Raw genomic sequence first — 18026 nt, 5'->3', positions numbered from 1 at the left:
TGTTGGGGGTGCTTCAGGAGTATTGGGTACCAGGCCTGCTTCTACAGGCCATTTGGGCCCTGTATAACCAGAGCAAGAGCTTGGTTCACATTGCTGACAATAAGCCTGTCTTGTTCCCAACAGAATTGTTTGGCATATCAAAGGGATGAAATGTGTCTGGTTTGGTGAGCTCAGGATTGCATTGTTGCTTTTTGCAGATTATGTGGACCTGTGGGCATCATTGAGCCATGACCTCCAGCTTGCCCTGGGGCAAGTTGCAGCTAAGTGGCTGGGATGAAAATCAGCACCTCTAAGCCTGAGGCCATGGTTCTTAGCCCGAAAAGGGTGGACTGTCCACTCCAGATTGGGGAGTTTATCCACTCCAGGTTGCCTCAAGTGGAGGGCTTCAAGTATCTCAAAATCTTGTTGGCAAGTGAGGGAAGAATGGAGCAGGAGCTGCACTGGTCTGTCATGGTGAAGAGAGAGCTGAGCCAAAAATCGATTCCCTGGTCAATCTACCCTCTCATTACATGACAGGCATTTAGCAGATGCTGTTATCCAGAGCAACATACAATATACCCAGAACAGCCTGAGGAGCAGTTGGGGTTTAGGGCACTTCAGCCATTCCTGCTGGTTCAGGGAATTGAACCAGCAACCTTGTGGGCCCAAAGCTGCTTCTCTAACCATTAGGCCATGGCTTCCCCACCTTCACCATCACCTATGGCCATGACCTCTGGGTCGTGACTGAAAGAACAAGATCGCAAAGGCAAGTGGCAGAAACAAACTTTCCCCAAAGGGTGTCTGGACTCACACTTAGAGACAGGGTGAAGTGTTCTAACATTCGGGAGGAGCTCAGAGTAGAGCTGCTGCTCCTCTCCATCAAAAGTAGCCAGCTGAGGTGATTCAGGCATCTGTCAAGAATGCCTCCCAGATGCCTCCTAGGTGATTTGTTCTGGGCATGCCCAAGCAGGAGAAGACCACAGTGTACACCCAGGACATACTGGAGAGATTATTTCACGTTATATCACATAACAGATTATATCACATATTCCAGTCCCCCCTGGAAGAGCTGGAAGAGGTGGCTGGGGAGGGGGAGGCCTGGACATCTTTGCTGGAACTGCTGCCCCTGTGACCCGGACTCATATGAAAAATGGAAAATGAATGGATGGGTGGGAAACTATTATATAAAATTAAAACTATAGGGAAATATGTCTTGCATTGACGACCATATTTAAAGACAATACACTCCCAAAAATTACACAATTCATAAACGCAATGAATATAAGAACTGATTTTATAATAATAATAACAATAATAATAATTTCCCTATAAATTCCTTCAGGCCTAACACATATAATAACAGCAGTGCCAGGTACATATGTTATAGGCTTATAACTCTTGTGCTCTTTTTTTCTAATGGCCAAATGTTTAAATATTTAAGTCTCCCTGAGACTAATGACATGTTTATAACAATATTAAGCACACCTTCATCAGAAGCATGATGTTGTAGCGGAGGGCAAATAGCGCTGAGCATACGGTGCTGATGGAGAAGAAGCCCATGTCGGGGGTTTCCTCTTCAGGTTTTTCCCGCTCATTCTCTTCTTTGCTCGCTGAACGCTCTCCTGCATCCGACATCTGTGCAGCCAGCTGCATCTCAAATATAGTGTCTTCACAAAAATTAACAAACAGTTCCATCTTCTCCTTCTCACCACCCTCGTTGACTACGTCAAAGATGAACTGGCGCTTGGACTCTTTCACCTGTGGCTTCTCCCACTGTGTGCGGCTAGACTCGCTGATCTCAAAGTACACACGCTCAATGCGCTTGGCGCTGCCCATGATCTCGATGCGGCCCAGGTAAGGCTGGAAGTAATTGAGCACACTCTCGGCTAGCTCCAGGAATGTCTGCAGGCGTGAGTCGTGAGGCATATGCTCCGACAGGTTAGTCAAGAGCACGGCCACGTTGAAGCCAATGTCCTTAGCTGGCTCGTGAAAGCGCTCGACAAATTCCTCATAATCAAGCAGCTCATTTTCATCTGTTTCAGCACAAGACAGCAGGAACTCCGTCTCGGACTGTGTGTAGTGCTTGTGGCTCTCCATGGCTTTGTGAAAGTCCCTCTTGGAAATGACCCCCTTCCCGTCTGGATCGTACTCTTTGAAGGCATCTGACGATGTAAGATCTTTCAGTTTGAGGAACATATCGAAGAACTTCAGAATCATCTCCACGTTGTTGGAAGATTCCACCAACATGTCGACCATCTGCTTTCCAATGGTGCCGTTCACAACATTTCCTGAGTAAAGATTTATTTATTTATTTATTTATTTACAGCATATGTTTGGTGAAAATATTTTGTTAATATTGTGATGGAGTTGTTATTGCCCTTTTTCCTTTTATTTATTTATTTATTTATTTATTCGTAATTTAGGGCTTAAAAATATCTTCACATAGCATGATTAAAACGTAACTATAGTAGAGCAGACTGAATAGAATAGCTCATGGATTATTACCTTCTAACATGGAGAGCAGCATTACCACCATGTCCTTCTGCAGATCCATGAGCTCTTTCAGGAGGTCAATCTGGCTCGAATCCTGGGTGGGGAATAGGTATGAGGGGAAAGCACCATTGGTTTTGCATCATTACAAACAAGCAAACGATCACATACATATTGGACCATGACAAGTTTAAGCCGTTAACATGATTTTGCTTGTTCCAAGTTATCTGATGCCTACTTGCGAGAGCTTCATCTGCATGTGGGCAAATACATGGAGGAACCCGACCACAGCATCCCACAGGCGGCTGTGTGCCAGGCTCTGCTGGTTCCCTGTGCAAGGACCCTGTACCAAAACATGACAAGAACCTCATCAGGCTTCTAATGACTGCAATGAGGCTTTAGGGTTTTTCATCCTGGAATAGATTCAGCGAGACTGGGAAAAGATCTGACAGACTCACTAACATTTACCACAGATATCCTACACTATCCATACTTTAATTATATTCATACATCATTCTATAATCCTTATGTTGGAGCCACATTTTGGAATCTTGAAGTTGATCGAAAAACCTGCAAGAATTTAAATTACATTATTATTATTATTAAATTGCATTGTTATAATTTTAAGTTACGAAATATGTTAATTTACTTACCTTTGATCTAGCCTGCAGCTCTTGTACTTACCCGTTATGTGTGACATGAACACGTAGCTCCTCCTCAGACATGCGTCACTAAGGCGCGAATGTGCAGGCTTTAATTAGTTGGTTTGATCTAGTGTACGGCAGGTAAGGTGGCGGAAAGGAAACAGTTTTCCGACTGCATAAGTTTTCACATAAGCATTCACTTTATTGTTTAGCTACTGAACCAAAAGACAGCATCTCCAGTGTTTCTAAAACCTCTTCCAAGTCCTCTTCGGCTAAAATAGCTGCGGCAGAAAAGGCCACTCTGGAGGCACGTTCTAAAGCTTTACCAGCTATGCATGCACTACAGATAGAGGAAGCTGTTTTAAAATCAAAAAGGGAACAAATGGAATTACAAGCACAACTAGCTGCAGCAGATGCTAAACTTGAAGTGCTCAGTGACGATGCTGAACAGCAGGGTGATGCAATGAATGTATACTATGAAGAAAGTGAGCAAGTTAACACAGAACCCACTTTTGCTGATGCCTCTGCCATTGAATTTGCTCCTGTTGCGACAGTACCCAAGACACCACTTCAGAAAGCATTCAGGTATATTCACAGTAGCTCTCAGGTGGCCACATGTTCCTCTAGCCCTCATGTTGAGTCCAGTCATGACAACACTGAAGAAATCACTATAATGCTTCAAAAGCAAAAGGAGCTCACTGATCTCATGTTTAGGCAGCAGAATATTTCTTTGTTGCCAAAGAAGGAAGTACCAGTGCTCGATGGTGATCCATTGTCTTTCCAGTCTTTTATTCATGCCTTTCAATACTTAATAGAAGACAAGACAAGCAGCTGTCAGGATAGGCTGTATTTTCTGGAGCACTTCACAGCAGGGCAGGCCAAAAACCTTGTGCATAGTTGCATGCGCATGGATCCTTGAAGAGTCTACACTGAAGCCGAACAACTGTTTAAGAGACACTTTGGTGACAAAATGAAAATCGTAAACGCCTACTTGGAAAAGGCTTTGAACTGAACAGCCATTAAGGCCGATGATGGAAAGTCACTTCATGCCTATGCCCTGTATTTGAGAGAATGTTGCAATGCTATGCAAGACCGAGAATACATGGATGAACTGAATGCTGCATCAAATTTGAAACTGCTTGTATCCAAGCTTCCCTACAAGCTCCGTGAAAGATGGCAGACCCTAGTGTATGAATCTGCTCAGAGAAACAACACTCGTGTTCGATTCAAACATCTTATAGAGTTCTTGGAGACGCAGTCAAGTGTCTTGCTGCATCCTGTATTCAGAGACATTAAAAGATCCTTCTGGGTGGCACGGTGGTGTAGTGGTTAGCGCTGTCGCCTCACAGCAAGAAGGTCCGGGTTTGAGCCCCGTGGCCGGCGAGGGCCTTTCTGTGTGGAGTTTGCATGTTCTCCCCGTGTCCGCGTGGGTTTCCTCCGGGTGCTCCGGTTTCCCCCACAGTCCAAAGACATGCAGGTTAGGTTAACTGGTGACTCTAAATTGAGCGTAGGTGTGAATGTGAGTGTGAATGGTTGTCTGTGTCTATGTGTCAGTCCTGTGATGACCTGGCGACTTGTCCAGGGTGTACCCCGCCTTTCGCCCGTAGTCAGCTGGGATAGGCTCCAGCTCGCCTGCGACCCTGTAGAACAGGATAAAGCGGCTAGAGATAATGAGAAGAGAAGAGAAGAGAAGAGAAGAGAAGAGAAGAGAAGAGAAGAGAAGAGAAGAGAAGAGATCCTTCTCCCATTAAAGGCACAGTGGTGAAATCTAGAATTTCTGGCTCGAAGATGCTTAAAAAAAAAAAAAAAAGGAGCTTTGTTACCACTGTGACACTGGCTGAGGAACAAAAAAACAGACAGACATCTACAGTGCTCCAGCAAACTAGCACCACTGCTGTCTTGCCTGCATGTACTTTCTGTCAAGACAAACAGCTAATCACAGACTGTGCAAAATTCATATCAGAGCCACACAACAACAGGGTTGAACATCTGAAAAAGAATAGTCACTGCTTTGGCTGTCTTAAAAAGGGCCATATGAGCAAGGATTATAATAAGAAAATGGACTGTCAAATCTGCAAAAGGAAACATCCTACACTGCTACACATTGATGATGTTAATTCAAAGCAGCAGACTCCACCGAATCCCACAAACCCAAAAGAAACTCCTTTCGAGAGTCAACTGATCATGCAACAGGGGCCAGTAAGGAATGTGCTCTGGCTATTGTTCCGGTTCAAGTTAAAGTTGCCAAAGGCAGCAAAACCATCAAAACATATGCTTTTCTTGATCCAGGCAGCTCGGCCACGTTCTGCACTGAGAACTTAATGAACCAGCTGAATGCCAAAGGACGCAGAACTGAATCATCCTGTGAACTATGGGACAAGAAAGACCTGTTAAGAATTTTGAGCTCACAGGATTAGAAGTAGGCAACAGACAGTCGTAAACACCCAAACAAAGATTCCTGTGTCGAAAGGAAACCTGCTTACCCAGCAAGAGCTGGAGAAATGGCCTTATCTGGATGGAATCAAACTGCAAAGAACTGATGTTGAAATCAAAATCTTGATTGGAATCAATGTTCCAAAGGCAATGAAACCTTGGCAGATAATAGTCATGGAAATGGACTGTATGCAATCAGAACTCTTTTAGGATGGGTGCGTGGCACAGAATGCATACGGTTCCAACGCACCCATCCTAAAAGAATGCGCATGCGCATTCTGTGTGACGTACTTCCTGGTTTCCAAGTTGTTTGCGACGAGTCTTTTTCCGCGAGTGCTGGCGTTAAACACTAATCTCTTCTATTTTCTCTACAAATAATTTTCCAGTATCCTTTTCATTTTTTATTGTACTTTCGCTTTCCTTTTTCCGCATTTTAATTTTTTTCAGAAGAACACCAAGACTGGAAGCTTTCTTTTTTCTCCTCCTGCGTAAAGACCACAAGTGGAGGCCATCCACATTGGATCTGCTTTAATATCAACAGAGCCTCGATTAAGGTACGTGAATCCTTTCATCATGGCACACCTTCAGCTTGTTCAGTGTGTGGAGTGCAGGATATTTAGTCATTCTTCCTCCGTCGCTCGTGATAGCTTTCTTTGTGATAAATGCAGATTAGTTAGCTCTCTGATGGAGAAGATTGCAGCTTTAGAGGCGCGTATTCAGACTCTAGAGAGGGCTAGTGAGAATGAGAACAGTGTAGTTTCTGCGGGGGAAAGTCTGGATGCCCTAGGTGGAGTTAGTAATCCCCCAACTCTGGCAATAGAGCCCTTAGAGCGGGGTGAATGGGTGATGACTCAGCAGCATAAGCGTAGAGCCAAAGCTACTGCTGGGGCTTGCCCACGGGAGCACCATTCCTCTCCGCTTCACGTGTTGAACAGGTTTGCCCTCCTCAGTGATGCACCAGCTGAGAAACCTGAAAGAGCTCTGGTTATAGGGGACTATCATATGGCACATGAAATTAGCTCAGCCTTTAGGGGCACCAGCAGCTTTAGTCAGGTGTATACCGGGAGCCAGGGCGCCGGACACAGCAGATAATCTTAGGGTCATAGGCAAGCACAGGTTCTCAAAGATAGTTATTCATGTAGGAGCTAATGATATACACCTTCGTCAGTCTGAGGTTACTAAGAGTAACTTTGTAGAGGTGTTTAAATTAGTGAAGGCAAATGTCTGATGCTGTAGTATGCTCTGGCCCCATCCCAATACAGTGTGGCAATATAGCTCACAGCAGGTTATGGTCGCTGAACTGCTGGTTGTCCAGGTGGTGTTCTGAAAACAGTGTGGGCTTTATAGATAATTGGGCTAATTTTGAGGGCACTACTGGCCTGTTAAGGCGGGACAGTATCCATCCCACTCGGGAAGGTGCTGCTCTCATTTCCTGCAGCATTGGTCATAGTCTCAGAACAGGCCTAGTTAATTTCTGACAATCCAGAGCCAAGGCCAGGGAGCAGACGAACAGGCTAAACCGACTGTCTGCTAGCTGCACAGAGTCGTCACTCAGGGTCCACTACATCGAGACTGTGTCTGTTCCCCGAGCTCAACAAAAAGGTAGAAATATTCAGAGAGTTTGTTCCAGTAACCTAATCAATATAAAATTAGATCATACTGACTGTACAGCCGCTGCCAACACCTTTGATCTAAAGGTAGGACTATTAAATATTAGATCTCTTACATCCAAAGCGCTAATTGCTAATGAACTTATCACTGATAATGAGTTTAATGTACTTTGTTTAACTGAAACATGGATTAAGCCAAATGAATATATAGCATTAAATGAAGCGAGTCCTCCTGGATACAGTTATATACACCAGCCTCATCTAACTGGTAGAGGAGGCGGCGTCACGTTTATTTATAAAAAGATTATCTAGGTGTAACACAAAAACCTGGTTATAAATTTAATACATTTGAAGTTCTTCATACTCATATAATGTCTGTAGCCTCAAAAATTAAGTCTACCCAGTTAATTCCGTTACTTATTATTTACAGGCCCCCGGGGCCATATTCTGAGTTTCTTTCTGAATTTGCAGATTTTATCTCAGATCTGGTTATTTCCTTAGACAAAGCTTTAGTTGTCGGAGATTTTAATATTCACTTCGATAACCCAGAAGACCCTTTGAAAACAGCGTTTGTGTCCATTTTAGATTCAGTCGGGATTAATCAGAATGTCATAGGACCAACCCATAATGGTGGTCACACCCTCGATCTGATACTAACATTCAGGTTAAACGTAGAAAATATAGTCATACTTCCACAGTCTAAAGTTATCTCAGATCATTATCTCATCTCATTCAAAATATGTCTGAATAATAATATATGCACCTCACACCGCTACTGTATTAAATGTACATTCACGTCAACTACTGCACAGAGCTTTATAAATGATCTCCCAGAGTTATCAACTTTGATTGGGTCACTGTCAGCCCCTGCAGAACTCGATCAGGCAACTGAATGCTTAGAGTCAATGTTCCACTATACTTTAGATAATGTAGCTCCTCCTAAAAGGAAAATGATCCAGGAAAAAAAAAAGCACCCTGGTATAATGATGACACTTGCACTTTAAAACAGACCACTCGAAAGCTGGAACGTAAATGGCGTCAAACAAAATTGGTAGCGTTCAAATTAGCGTGGAAGGAGAGCTTCCTGAAGTATAGAAAAGCTCTTAGTGCTGCTAGATCAACATATCTCCCATATATCACATATGGCCCCATGTGACGCGAGCGAGTCAGGATATGGAACTGTAAGTTACATGTACCTCAGACTCACAGATAAGACAGGAAATGTTCATATCACCTTCATACTCTGCAAATCCAGAGTAGCTCCACTCAAACAGATAACCATTCCAAGACTGGAGCTTGCAGCTGCAATGCTTGCTGTGAAGGTGGACAGAATGTTACAGAAGGAACTTTGCATGGAACTGGAGAGTTCTACTTTTTGGACAGACAGTACATCAGTACTGAAGTACATTCATAACCAAGCAAAACGACTCCATACTTGCGGTGCAAATAGAATTGCAGTGATCCACAGCCTCTCCAAGGAACATCAATGGAGGCATGCAAGTTCTGAGGACAATCCGGCAGATGATTCCTCGTGTGGCTTGCATATAGAACCACTCTTGAATTCCACCAGATGGCTCAACGACCCTCTCTTGTCAAGGAATGAAACTGGACTGCCTGGCCTACCACAAGATCTCAGCCACTACCCCCAGGTGATCCAGAGGTGAAGAGGGACATCACTGCAAACTGTGTCAACCTCCAGGATAACGCCACCACCACTCGAATTGAGTACTATTCTTCCTGGAGGAAACTACAGAGAGTTGTTGCATGGCTGCTGAAGCTCAAGAATCTCCTCCTGCTTCGATGTCAGACAGGCAAAGTCCTTATGACTCCCTCCAAACTAAAAGATGAGCCACAAGGCTTACCTGTGGAGGACCTGGACGAAGCAGAGAAGTCAATTATTCACTATGAACAACAGCATCACTTTGATCAAGAGCTGACTCTCTTAAGAATGGGCAAACCGGTTAAAGCACACAGCTCCATATACAAACTAGATCCAATCATTGATGAGGGCATCCTGAAGGTTGGAGGAAGGATAGGTAAAGCACCCATGCCGGTGAGTCTAAAGAATCCAATCATTCTTCCCAAGGACTCGCACATATCCAAGTTGATCCTGCAAGACATCCATCAACAAGTTGGACATTCAGGAAGGAATCATATGCTCTCAAGACTCAGACAGAAATTCTGGCTACCTTCTGCCAACTTTTGTGCCAGAAAAATAATAAAATCTTGTGTCTTTTGCAGACGAATGCAGGCCAAAGTTGGAGTACAGAAAATGGTAGACCTGCCAGAGGATCGTGTCACTCCAGACTTGCCACCCTTCTCTCATGTAGGTATTGACTACTTTGGACCTGTAGAGGTCAAGAGAGGCCGCTCCCATGTGAAACGTTGGGGAGTGATATTCGCCTGTCTAGCGAGCTGAGCCATTCATCTGGAAGTGGCCAGCAGGTTGGACACAGACTCCTGCATCAATGCCATTAGGCGGTTTGTATGCCGGAGAGGACAGGTACTGACCATCAGGACAGACTGTGGCACCAACTTCATGTGTGCACAGAAGGAATTGGAAGCAGCATTGACCCAGATAGACCACCAAAAGATACAACATGCTCTGCTGACCAATCACGTCAAGTGGCTGTTCAATCCACCATTTGCAGCCCACTTTGGCGGAGTGTGGGAAAGGCTCATCAGACTCATGAAAAAGGTATTGCTTTCAGTGCTGAGGCAGCAAACACCAGACGATGAAATGCTACAGATGGCTTTGTGTGAAGTTGAATCTATTCTCAACGACCGGCCCATCACCACTGTATCCAGTGACCCAAATGATCTTGAACCCCTTATGCCAAACCACCTTCTGCAGTTGAAGACCAAACCCCCATTACCACCTGGACTCTTCAACAAAGATGACTTGTATGTCAGGAAACAATGGAAGCAGGTACAATACCTGGCAGACCTTTTCTGGCAAAGATGGACTACTGAATTTCTCTCACTGATGCAGCAATGGCAAAAGTGGGCCCAAGTCAAGAGAAACTTCAAGATGAATGACATTGTAGTCATAGTGGACCCGACAGCACCAAGGAACTCCTGGCCATTAGGTCAGGTAGTGAAGACCCTGTCAGGTCCCAAAGATCTTGTCCGCAGTGTGTTGGTGAAAACCAAAACCAATGTTCTACAAAGGCCTATTGACAAGCTCTGCTTGCTCCTTGAAGCTGGACAATCATCTTAAGAGTTTGACAGTGTCAGACTCCAAAGTTCCTACCAATATGCACGCTTTTACATATACTGACAAGCCTGAACATTTCTCTGTATGCCCACACATCAGTACATACCAGTGCATTCATAGACTTTTCACTTCTGCACCACATTTACACTCCATTGATCTTCACATACATGGACTTCTCACTCTTGCACTACATTTACACTCATTGGACTTTCTCTCCTACCCTATGGACTGTACATATGCACAGCATGGACTTTGGGGGGATTCTTGGGAATTGTTAAAAAAAAAGAAGAAAAAAACCCCATTCCAAATGTATGGACATTGAATGTTGAATGGAATACCATGCTATAATTGATTGATGTTGATGACTGGTGTATGTATCATGGTAAAGAAGCATTAGATAAGTTATAAGTAGTTTATTTGATAGTGCATTATGGCTCCATTGGATATTTTTGTTGGTAATTGTCCTGCCATAGCTTTGACAATTAGGGGCCAGGACGTTGGAGCCACATTTTGGAATCTTGAAATTGATCTAAAAACCTGCAATGATTTAAATTACATTATTATCATTATTATTATTATTATTATTATTAAATTGCATTGTTATAATTTTAAGTTATTAAACATGTTAATTTACTTACCTTTGATCTAGCCTGCAGCTCTTGTACTTACCTGTTATGTGTGACGTGAACACGTAGCTCCTCCTCAGACATGAGTCACTAAGGCGCGAATGTGCAGGCAAGAAAGTTGGCAAGAAAGTTGGTTTGATCTGGTGTACGGCAGGTTAGGTGGCGGAGAGGAAACAGTTTTCCGACCGCCTAAGTTTTCACACAAGTATTTGCTTTATTGTTTAGTACCACTTTATTTTATAGCCTCTGTTTCACTTCTGAAAAGTCAACCAGACTGTTGATGGAATAAATCCACGGCTTATGATTTCATTTCAACTCTCCGTGTGTGATTTATCTGGAATGTGTGTCAGGAGACTCTCCATCAACCTCACATGGCTTTAGGAAAGTTTTGGATTAAAATAACCACTACACCCTAGCTATTCTACAAGACGTGGCAAGCTAGTCTTTTTGAATGGTATAAACAGGAAATGGTGTTGGGTAATGTAGCCTGAAGTTCAAAAATGCCATTACTTTGCAAGGGGCTCCTTAGGAGGAACTTTAATGAATCCCTAAAATGGCTTAGCAAATAAAAAGGCCTGGTAGACTGTGAAAATAAAATGGATCTCTGCCAACTTGCACTTCATTTCCCCAGCACATGTCCTTGCTCTTCAAACTGCTAAAACAACGTTAACTCCATCATCTAAGTACAGACCTAACTTACAGTAGTTTTACAATTCAGCTAAGATAAGACAGAGCTCTGTCGTGTGAGATGCATGAGTGAAAAAAGAATGCATTTACGTCCACGTCTTTCAGGAACAAAAAGTGATACCATCACATTATCACATCTGGGGAAATAAATAAATAAATAAATGCGTACGTACGTACCTGAATATACTCCGTAAGAGTATTGAAGACCTGTTTAGCTACATTTATAGCTTTGGAGAAATTACGTTGACCCTGCTCATCAATCACGTCCTTCCCCGAATAGTACCAGTAAAAATCACTGATGGACTCCTAGCAAAAAAAACCAAACAAAACACAATTATCATCAGACACTGGCATATGGCAATTTTCATGAAGAACCTAAAATGACAACAATTAAAATTAGCCTCCCAACATGGCTGAGGATTAATGAGTGTAACCTAGCAGCCAATACATGGCTGCTGAAGAGAAAAGGTTTTCCAATAGCCTTCTGGCTTGTCCACGTGATCTTTAGCAAACTGCAGATGAGCAGCAATGTTCTTTGAAGAGCAGTGGCTTTCTCCTTGCAACCCTGCCATGCACACCATTGTTGTTCAGTGTTCTCCTGATGGTCGACTCATGAACATTAGCCAATGTGAGAGAGGCCTTCAGTTGCTTAGAAGTTACCCTGGGGTCCTTTGTGACCTCACCGACTATTACACGCCTTGCTCTTGGAGTGATCTTTGTTGGTCAACCACTCCTGGAGAGGGTAACAATGGTCTTGAATTTCCTCCATTTGTACACAATCTGTCTGACTGTGGATTGGTGGAGTCCAAACTCTTTAGAGATGGTTTTGTAACCTTTTCCAGCCTGATGAGCATCAACAATGCTTTTTCTGAGGTCCTCAGAAATCTCCTTTGTTCGTGCCATGATACACTTCCACAAACGTGTTGTGAACATCAGACTTTGATAGATCCCTGTTCTTTAAGTAAAACAGGGTGCCCACTCACACCTGATTGTCATCCCATTGATTGAAAACACCTGACTCTAATTTCACCTTCAAATTAACTGCTAATCCTAGAGGTGCATATACTTTTGCCACTCACGTATGTAATATTGGATCATTTTCCTCAATAAATAAATGACCAAGTATAATATTTTTGTCTCATTTGTTTAACTGGGTTCTCTTGATCTACTTTTAGGACTTGTGTGAAAATCTGATGTTTTAGGTCATATTTATGCAGAAATGTAGAAAATTCTAACAGATTCACAAACTTTCAAGCACCACTGTACAGTATATAAGCATTCAAAAAATACCGACCATCTATTTGTTCCAGTATAAGGCTGACATTCTAATTACGACGACTACTATATACGAGTACAGTATTTCCACCTGCAGTGTCTCACCTGTACTCTAAGCAGGTAGTCCACAGTGGAGATGATGATGTTGACAGTCGTGTTGTTTCCTGTTTGCGTTCTCAAGTAGTTCTGGAAATCTGTGGAACAGCACACACTTTATGAAAATTACAGTTACTCAAGGCAAAGCACACTGCATGTACCGTAAATGTTTCATTCTTTATGAGGAGAAAAGGTTCACGAGATGCACATGTCTGTTTCCCAGGATACCGGGTGTACTAAAGAGACAGCATTGAGAGGAGAAGGGTTTACCCAGCAGTTTTACTCAGAAAGGTGCAGTTTTGTAGACCCCCCCCCCCTTTTTTAAATAAATGTAATGTACAACCCCAATTCGAAAAACGCTGTGACGCTGTGTAAACTGTAATAAAAACAGAACGCGCTAATTTGCAAATCATGGAAACCCTTTATTGAGTTGAAAAGAGTGTTTTTTGAAAAAATATACACATTTCAGAAAAGTTGGGACAGGGACAACAAAAGACAGAAAAAGTTGTGTAATGCTAAAAAAAAAAAAAAAAAAAAAAAAAAAAACCTAATTAGGTTAATTGGCAACAGGTCAGCAACATGATTGGGTATAAAAAGAGCATCCCAGAGAGGCGGAGTCTCTCAGAAGTAAAGACGGGGCGGGGTTCACCGCTCTGTGAAAGACTGTGTGGGCAAACAGTGCAACAATTTAAGAATAACGTTCCTCAATGTAAAATTGCAAAGAATTTGGGGATCGCATCATCTATGGTACATAACATCAAGAAAAGATTCAGAGAATCTGGAGAAATCTCTGTAGGCAAGAGACAAGGCTGAAAACTGACACTGGATGCCTGTGATCTTCAGGCCCTCAGAAGACACTGCATTAAAAGCAGACACGTGTCTGTAGTGGAAATCACTGTATGGGCTCAGGAACACTTCAGAAAACCATTGTCTGTGAAAACACTTCATGACTGCATCCACAAACGCAAGTTAAAACCAGATATAAACAATATCCAGAAACACCGCCACCTTTTCTGGGCCCGATCTCTTTTACAATGGACTGAGGCGAAGTGAAAAATTGAAAAAGGTCTGATGAATCAAAATTTGAAATTCTTTTTGGAAATCATAGACACCACGTCCTCCAGGCTAAAGAGGAGAGGGACCATCCGGCTTGTTATCAGTGCACAGTTCAAAAGCCAGCATCTGTGATGGTATGAGGGGGCATTAGTGCACATGACATGGCCCCCGGGGCCATATTCTGAGTTTCTTTCTGAATTTGCAGATTTTATCTCAGATCTGGTTATTTCCTTAGACGAAGCTTTAGTTGTCGGAGATTTTAATATTCACTTCAATAACCCAGAAGACCCTTTGAAAACAGCGTTTGTGTCCATTTTAGATTCAGTTGGGATTAATCAGAATGTCATAGGACCGACCCATAATGGTGGTCACACCCTCGATCTAATACTAACATTTGGGTTAAACGTAGAAAATATAGTCACACTTCCACAGTCTGAAGTTCTCAGATCATTATCTCATCTCATTCAAAATATGTCTGAGTAATAATATATGCACCTCACCACGCTACTGTATTAAACGTACATTCACGTCAACTACTGCACAGAGCTTTATAAATGATCTCCCAGAGTTATCAACTTTGATTGGGTCACTGTCAGCCCCTGCAGAACTCGATCAGGCATTCAAAACTCACACTGATAACATCATCCGGATAGCTTTCTTTCATCTCAGAAATATTGCTAAGATAAGAAATTTAATGTTGCTACATGACGCGGAAAAACTAGTTCATGCTTTCGTTACCTCCAGGTTGGATTATTGTAATGCCTTACTGTCTGGATGTTCCAATAAGTGCATAAACAAGCTCCAGTTAGTTCAACATGCAGCAGCAAGAGTCCTTACTAGAACTAGAAAATATGACCCCATCACCCCTGTCTTATCCACACTGCATTGGCTCCCAATCAAATTTCGTATTGATTATAAAATACTACTATTGACCTTTAAAGCACTGAATGGTCTCGCACCACAGTACTTGAGTGAACTTCTGCTCCTCTATGACCCGCCACGCCTACTTAGATCAAAAGGTGCAGGCTATCTGCTGGTACCTCGTATAGTGAAGGCTACATCGGGGGTGGAGCCTTTTCTTCCAAAGCCCCACAGTTATGGAACAGCCTTCCAAGTAGTGTTCGGGAATCAGACACAGTCTCAGCGTTTAAGTCTCGGCTGAAAACATATCTGTTTAGTCAAGCCTTTTGTTAATGGTGTTTATGAGGTAAAGGAGTAGATCTGGAGGATCCTCAGACAGAGTGTTTTGGTAAACTGGGATGTATGGATGCTGTCAGTTCCCACTCGCTTGCTCACTCGAGTTTGTTGACGGTGTAGTGGCTGCTGCTTTATGTCCCGGGGCTCCCTCATGCCTGTGTTACCTTCTGACTCTCCCCTTTAAGTTATGCTGTCATAGTTAGTTGCCGGAGTCGCCTATCACCCATAAATCTGTGCGGCAGCTCCCTCAAGTGACGGGGGAAAAAAAGATAGCAGACTGAAATTCACAAAAAAGTGATAGCTTCAACAAAAAAAAAAAAAAAGGTTTGGGACTTTTTTTCGACTTAGATTTTTAAAATGTTACCAAGAAATAAACATAGTACTCTCTTATGACTGTAACTAGGCATATTAGGTAAAAAATCAAATCCAATCCAAATTGCTTGAAGCTGCTCTCGTTGAATTCAGAATTGAATCCATAATTAAAATATATTTTTCCGTTCTTGAGATATTACAAATCAAAGTTTGAAGAAACGGCTTAATTTTTAGAAAACGGCCGTAATATTCTGTATGAGGATCACATGGTCCAAAATGGGCCTCATTAACCAATGAGATCAAATGTTTTTTTTTCCTTAATAACTTCGCTGTTTTTCAAGATGTTTACATGGAAATTGGCAGCACATACTGCAGATGAATACAAAGTTTGAAAAATCAGTAAAAACCAATTTTGCAAAGTAGTATTTAAAGTAGCATTATTTATGCTAATTAGGTAAAAAAATCAGCATACTCAATAAAAAAGTAATAAAAGATTATTTCTAATCCCCTCTTTGTGATCTGTAGGCCTTTGTATTTCTCAAAAGTAGGTCCTACTAGTGTTTATATGAAAGAATATTAATTATTCTGATTAATATTCACAGCTTTCAAAGCTAAGGTCTCAATATTTTTCATCAAAACAACTCCAGTTATATTCTAAAATAGTTATTTATTTACATGAATCAGTTTGATTTGAAAAAATAAGTAGGTAAAGCTATGAAAACTCACTTCAAAATCTCCTGTGAATCAGAACATCAAAACTAGCAGACGGAAAATTTTGCTGAATCCTTCATCAGAAACAGTGAGAGCGAGAGAACATCACTATAAAAGTTCTGACTGATCTTCACGAGTAATCCAAGATCAGAAGAGAGAGAGAGAGAGAGCCTGACCGCTTTCCCATGACTCAAAAATCACTGGCAGTTTCCCGACATCACGCGAGCAGAAAGTTTTTACTCTGTTGTATCAACTTCAACCTGCCGTTACTCCCAAAATAATGGGCAGATCTTAACCAGATACATTTCTTTGGAAAGCAGAGATAAGATTTTTAATGATAGTATTCACGATAGAAAATATTCAAGAGTTAAGCAGTGACAGATTTGGAAACTTACACTACCGTTCAAAAGTTTGGGGTCACCCAGACAATTTTGTGTTTTCCATGAAAAGTTACACTTTTATTTACCACCATAAGTTGTAAAAGGAATCGAAAATATAGTCGAGACATTTTTCTGGCCATTTTGAGCATTTAATCGACCCCACAAATGTGATGCTCCAGAAATTCAATCTGCTCAAAGGAAGGTCAGTTTTATAGCTTCTCTAAAGAGCTCAACTGTTTTCAGCTGTGCTAACATGATTGTACAAGGGTTTTCTAATCATCCATTAGCCTTCTGAGGCAATGAGCAAACACATTGTACCATTAGAACACTGGAGTGAGAGTTGCTGGAAATGGGCCTCTATACACCTATGGAGATATTGCACCAAAAACCAGACATTTGCAGCTAGAATAGTCATTTAGCACATTAGCAATGTATAGAGTGGATTTCTGATTAGTTTAAAGTGATCTTCATTGAAAAGAACAGTGCTTTTCTTTCAAAAATAAGGACATTTCAAAGTGACCCCAAACTTTTGAACGGTAGTGTAGATGAGCGTCTGCATGGACAGTTTTCACAGCACGGCCAGCGAGCGTCTGATATGCCAACTGTAACCAAATAAATTTGCTCGATATGATGTGTGAGGCATCTGTTAGGCAACTGTAAATGCAATCCTAAAAGGCTGTTCGAAACAAACATCCTTAGAAGATGCCTTCACTTGAAAGCCCTGCCTTATGAGACACCTGTCTATTACAGCAGCGAGGCAACAAGGCAGGAACCTCTGTGTGGAACGCAGCCCGTGCTGCTTTTCCTCTCGAAACTATCCTTCAGTTCCAGTGTCTAATTCAAACAGTCAGTTTTCCCTATGCTGACATCTGCACTTTTAGTTTTTAAAATATGTTTTTCTGCTTATATTGTAAGAAAGCATGGATACACTTGGGAATGAAGTGATTGACAGCCTTAGTGCCGTGCTAGACGTTGGTATTGGGAGACAGGGCGGGGCCTACCAAATCAGTAGGTGTACCTGACTCAGCCTCTCATCTCTACTGCACAGACTCTGACTCCAAAGCTAGCAACATGGCGGAGGAAATTAATTTGGCTTCATTTCTATCGAACAGAAGGGCATGGAGCCACACCATCCATCCATCTTTTTTTTTTTTTTTTACAGTCACTGGTTTCTATAAATATTGTTTACACTACTGTTTTCAGATGCTTTCTGTTAAATAATTAATATTTTTACATTTTTTATAATCTTTACTTTCTCTGCATGTTTTAAATTTACTTTAACTTTATTCTATTTTATTCCGCTAGTTTCTTTT

The 18026-nt window shown here is 42.0% G+C and overlaps 1 protein-coding gene across 1 annotated transcript in view; it reads right to left on the bottom strand.

Moving 5' to 3' along the window:
- Positions 1-18026, bottom strand: part of ryr2a (ryanodine receptor 2a (cardiac)) — a 589347-nt gene that overhangs the window by 75709 nt on the left and 495612 nt on the right. Inside the window, exons 87-91 of the mRNA XM_060940301.1 lie at positions 13067-13155; positions 11864-11992; positions 2708-2812; positions 2485-2566; positions 1465-2267 (exon numbers count right to left, since the gene is read on the bottom strand). Of these exons, the coding sequence (XP_060796284.1) occupies positions 1465-2267; positions 2485-2566; positions 2708-2812; positions 11864-11992; positions 13067-13155 (1208 nt within the window). The remainder of the gene's footprint in view (positions 1-1464; positions 2268-2484; positions 2567-2707; positions 2813-11863; positions 11993-13066; positions 13156-18026) is intronic.

The sequence above is a fragment of the Neoarius graeffei genome, chromosome 14 (genome assembly GCF_027579695.1).
Source record: "Neoarius graeffei isolate fNeoGra1 chromosome 14, fNeoGra1.pri, whole genome shotgun sequence".
Lineage (NCBI taxonomy): Eukaryota > Metazoa > Chordata > Actinopteri > Siluriformes > Ariidae > Neoarius > Neoarius graeffei.
The sequence above is the reverse complement of the archived record's forward strand: the minus strand, read 5'-3'. Positions and strand labels throughout refer to the sequence as shown.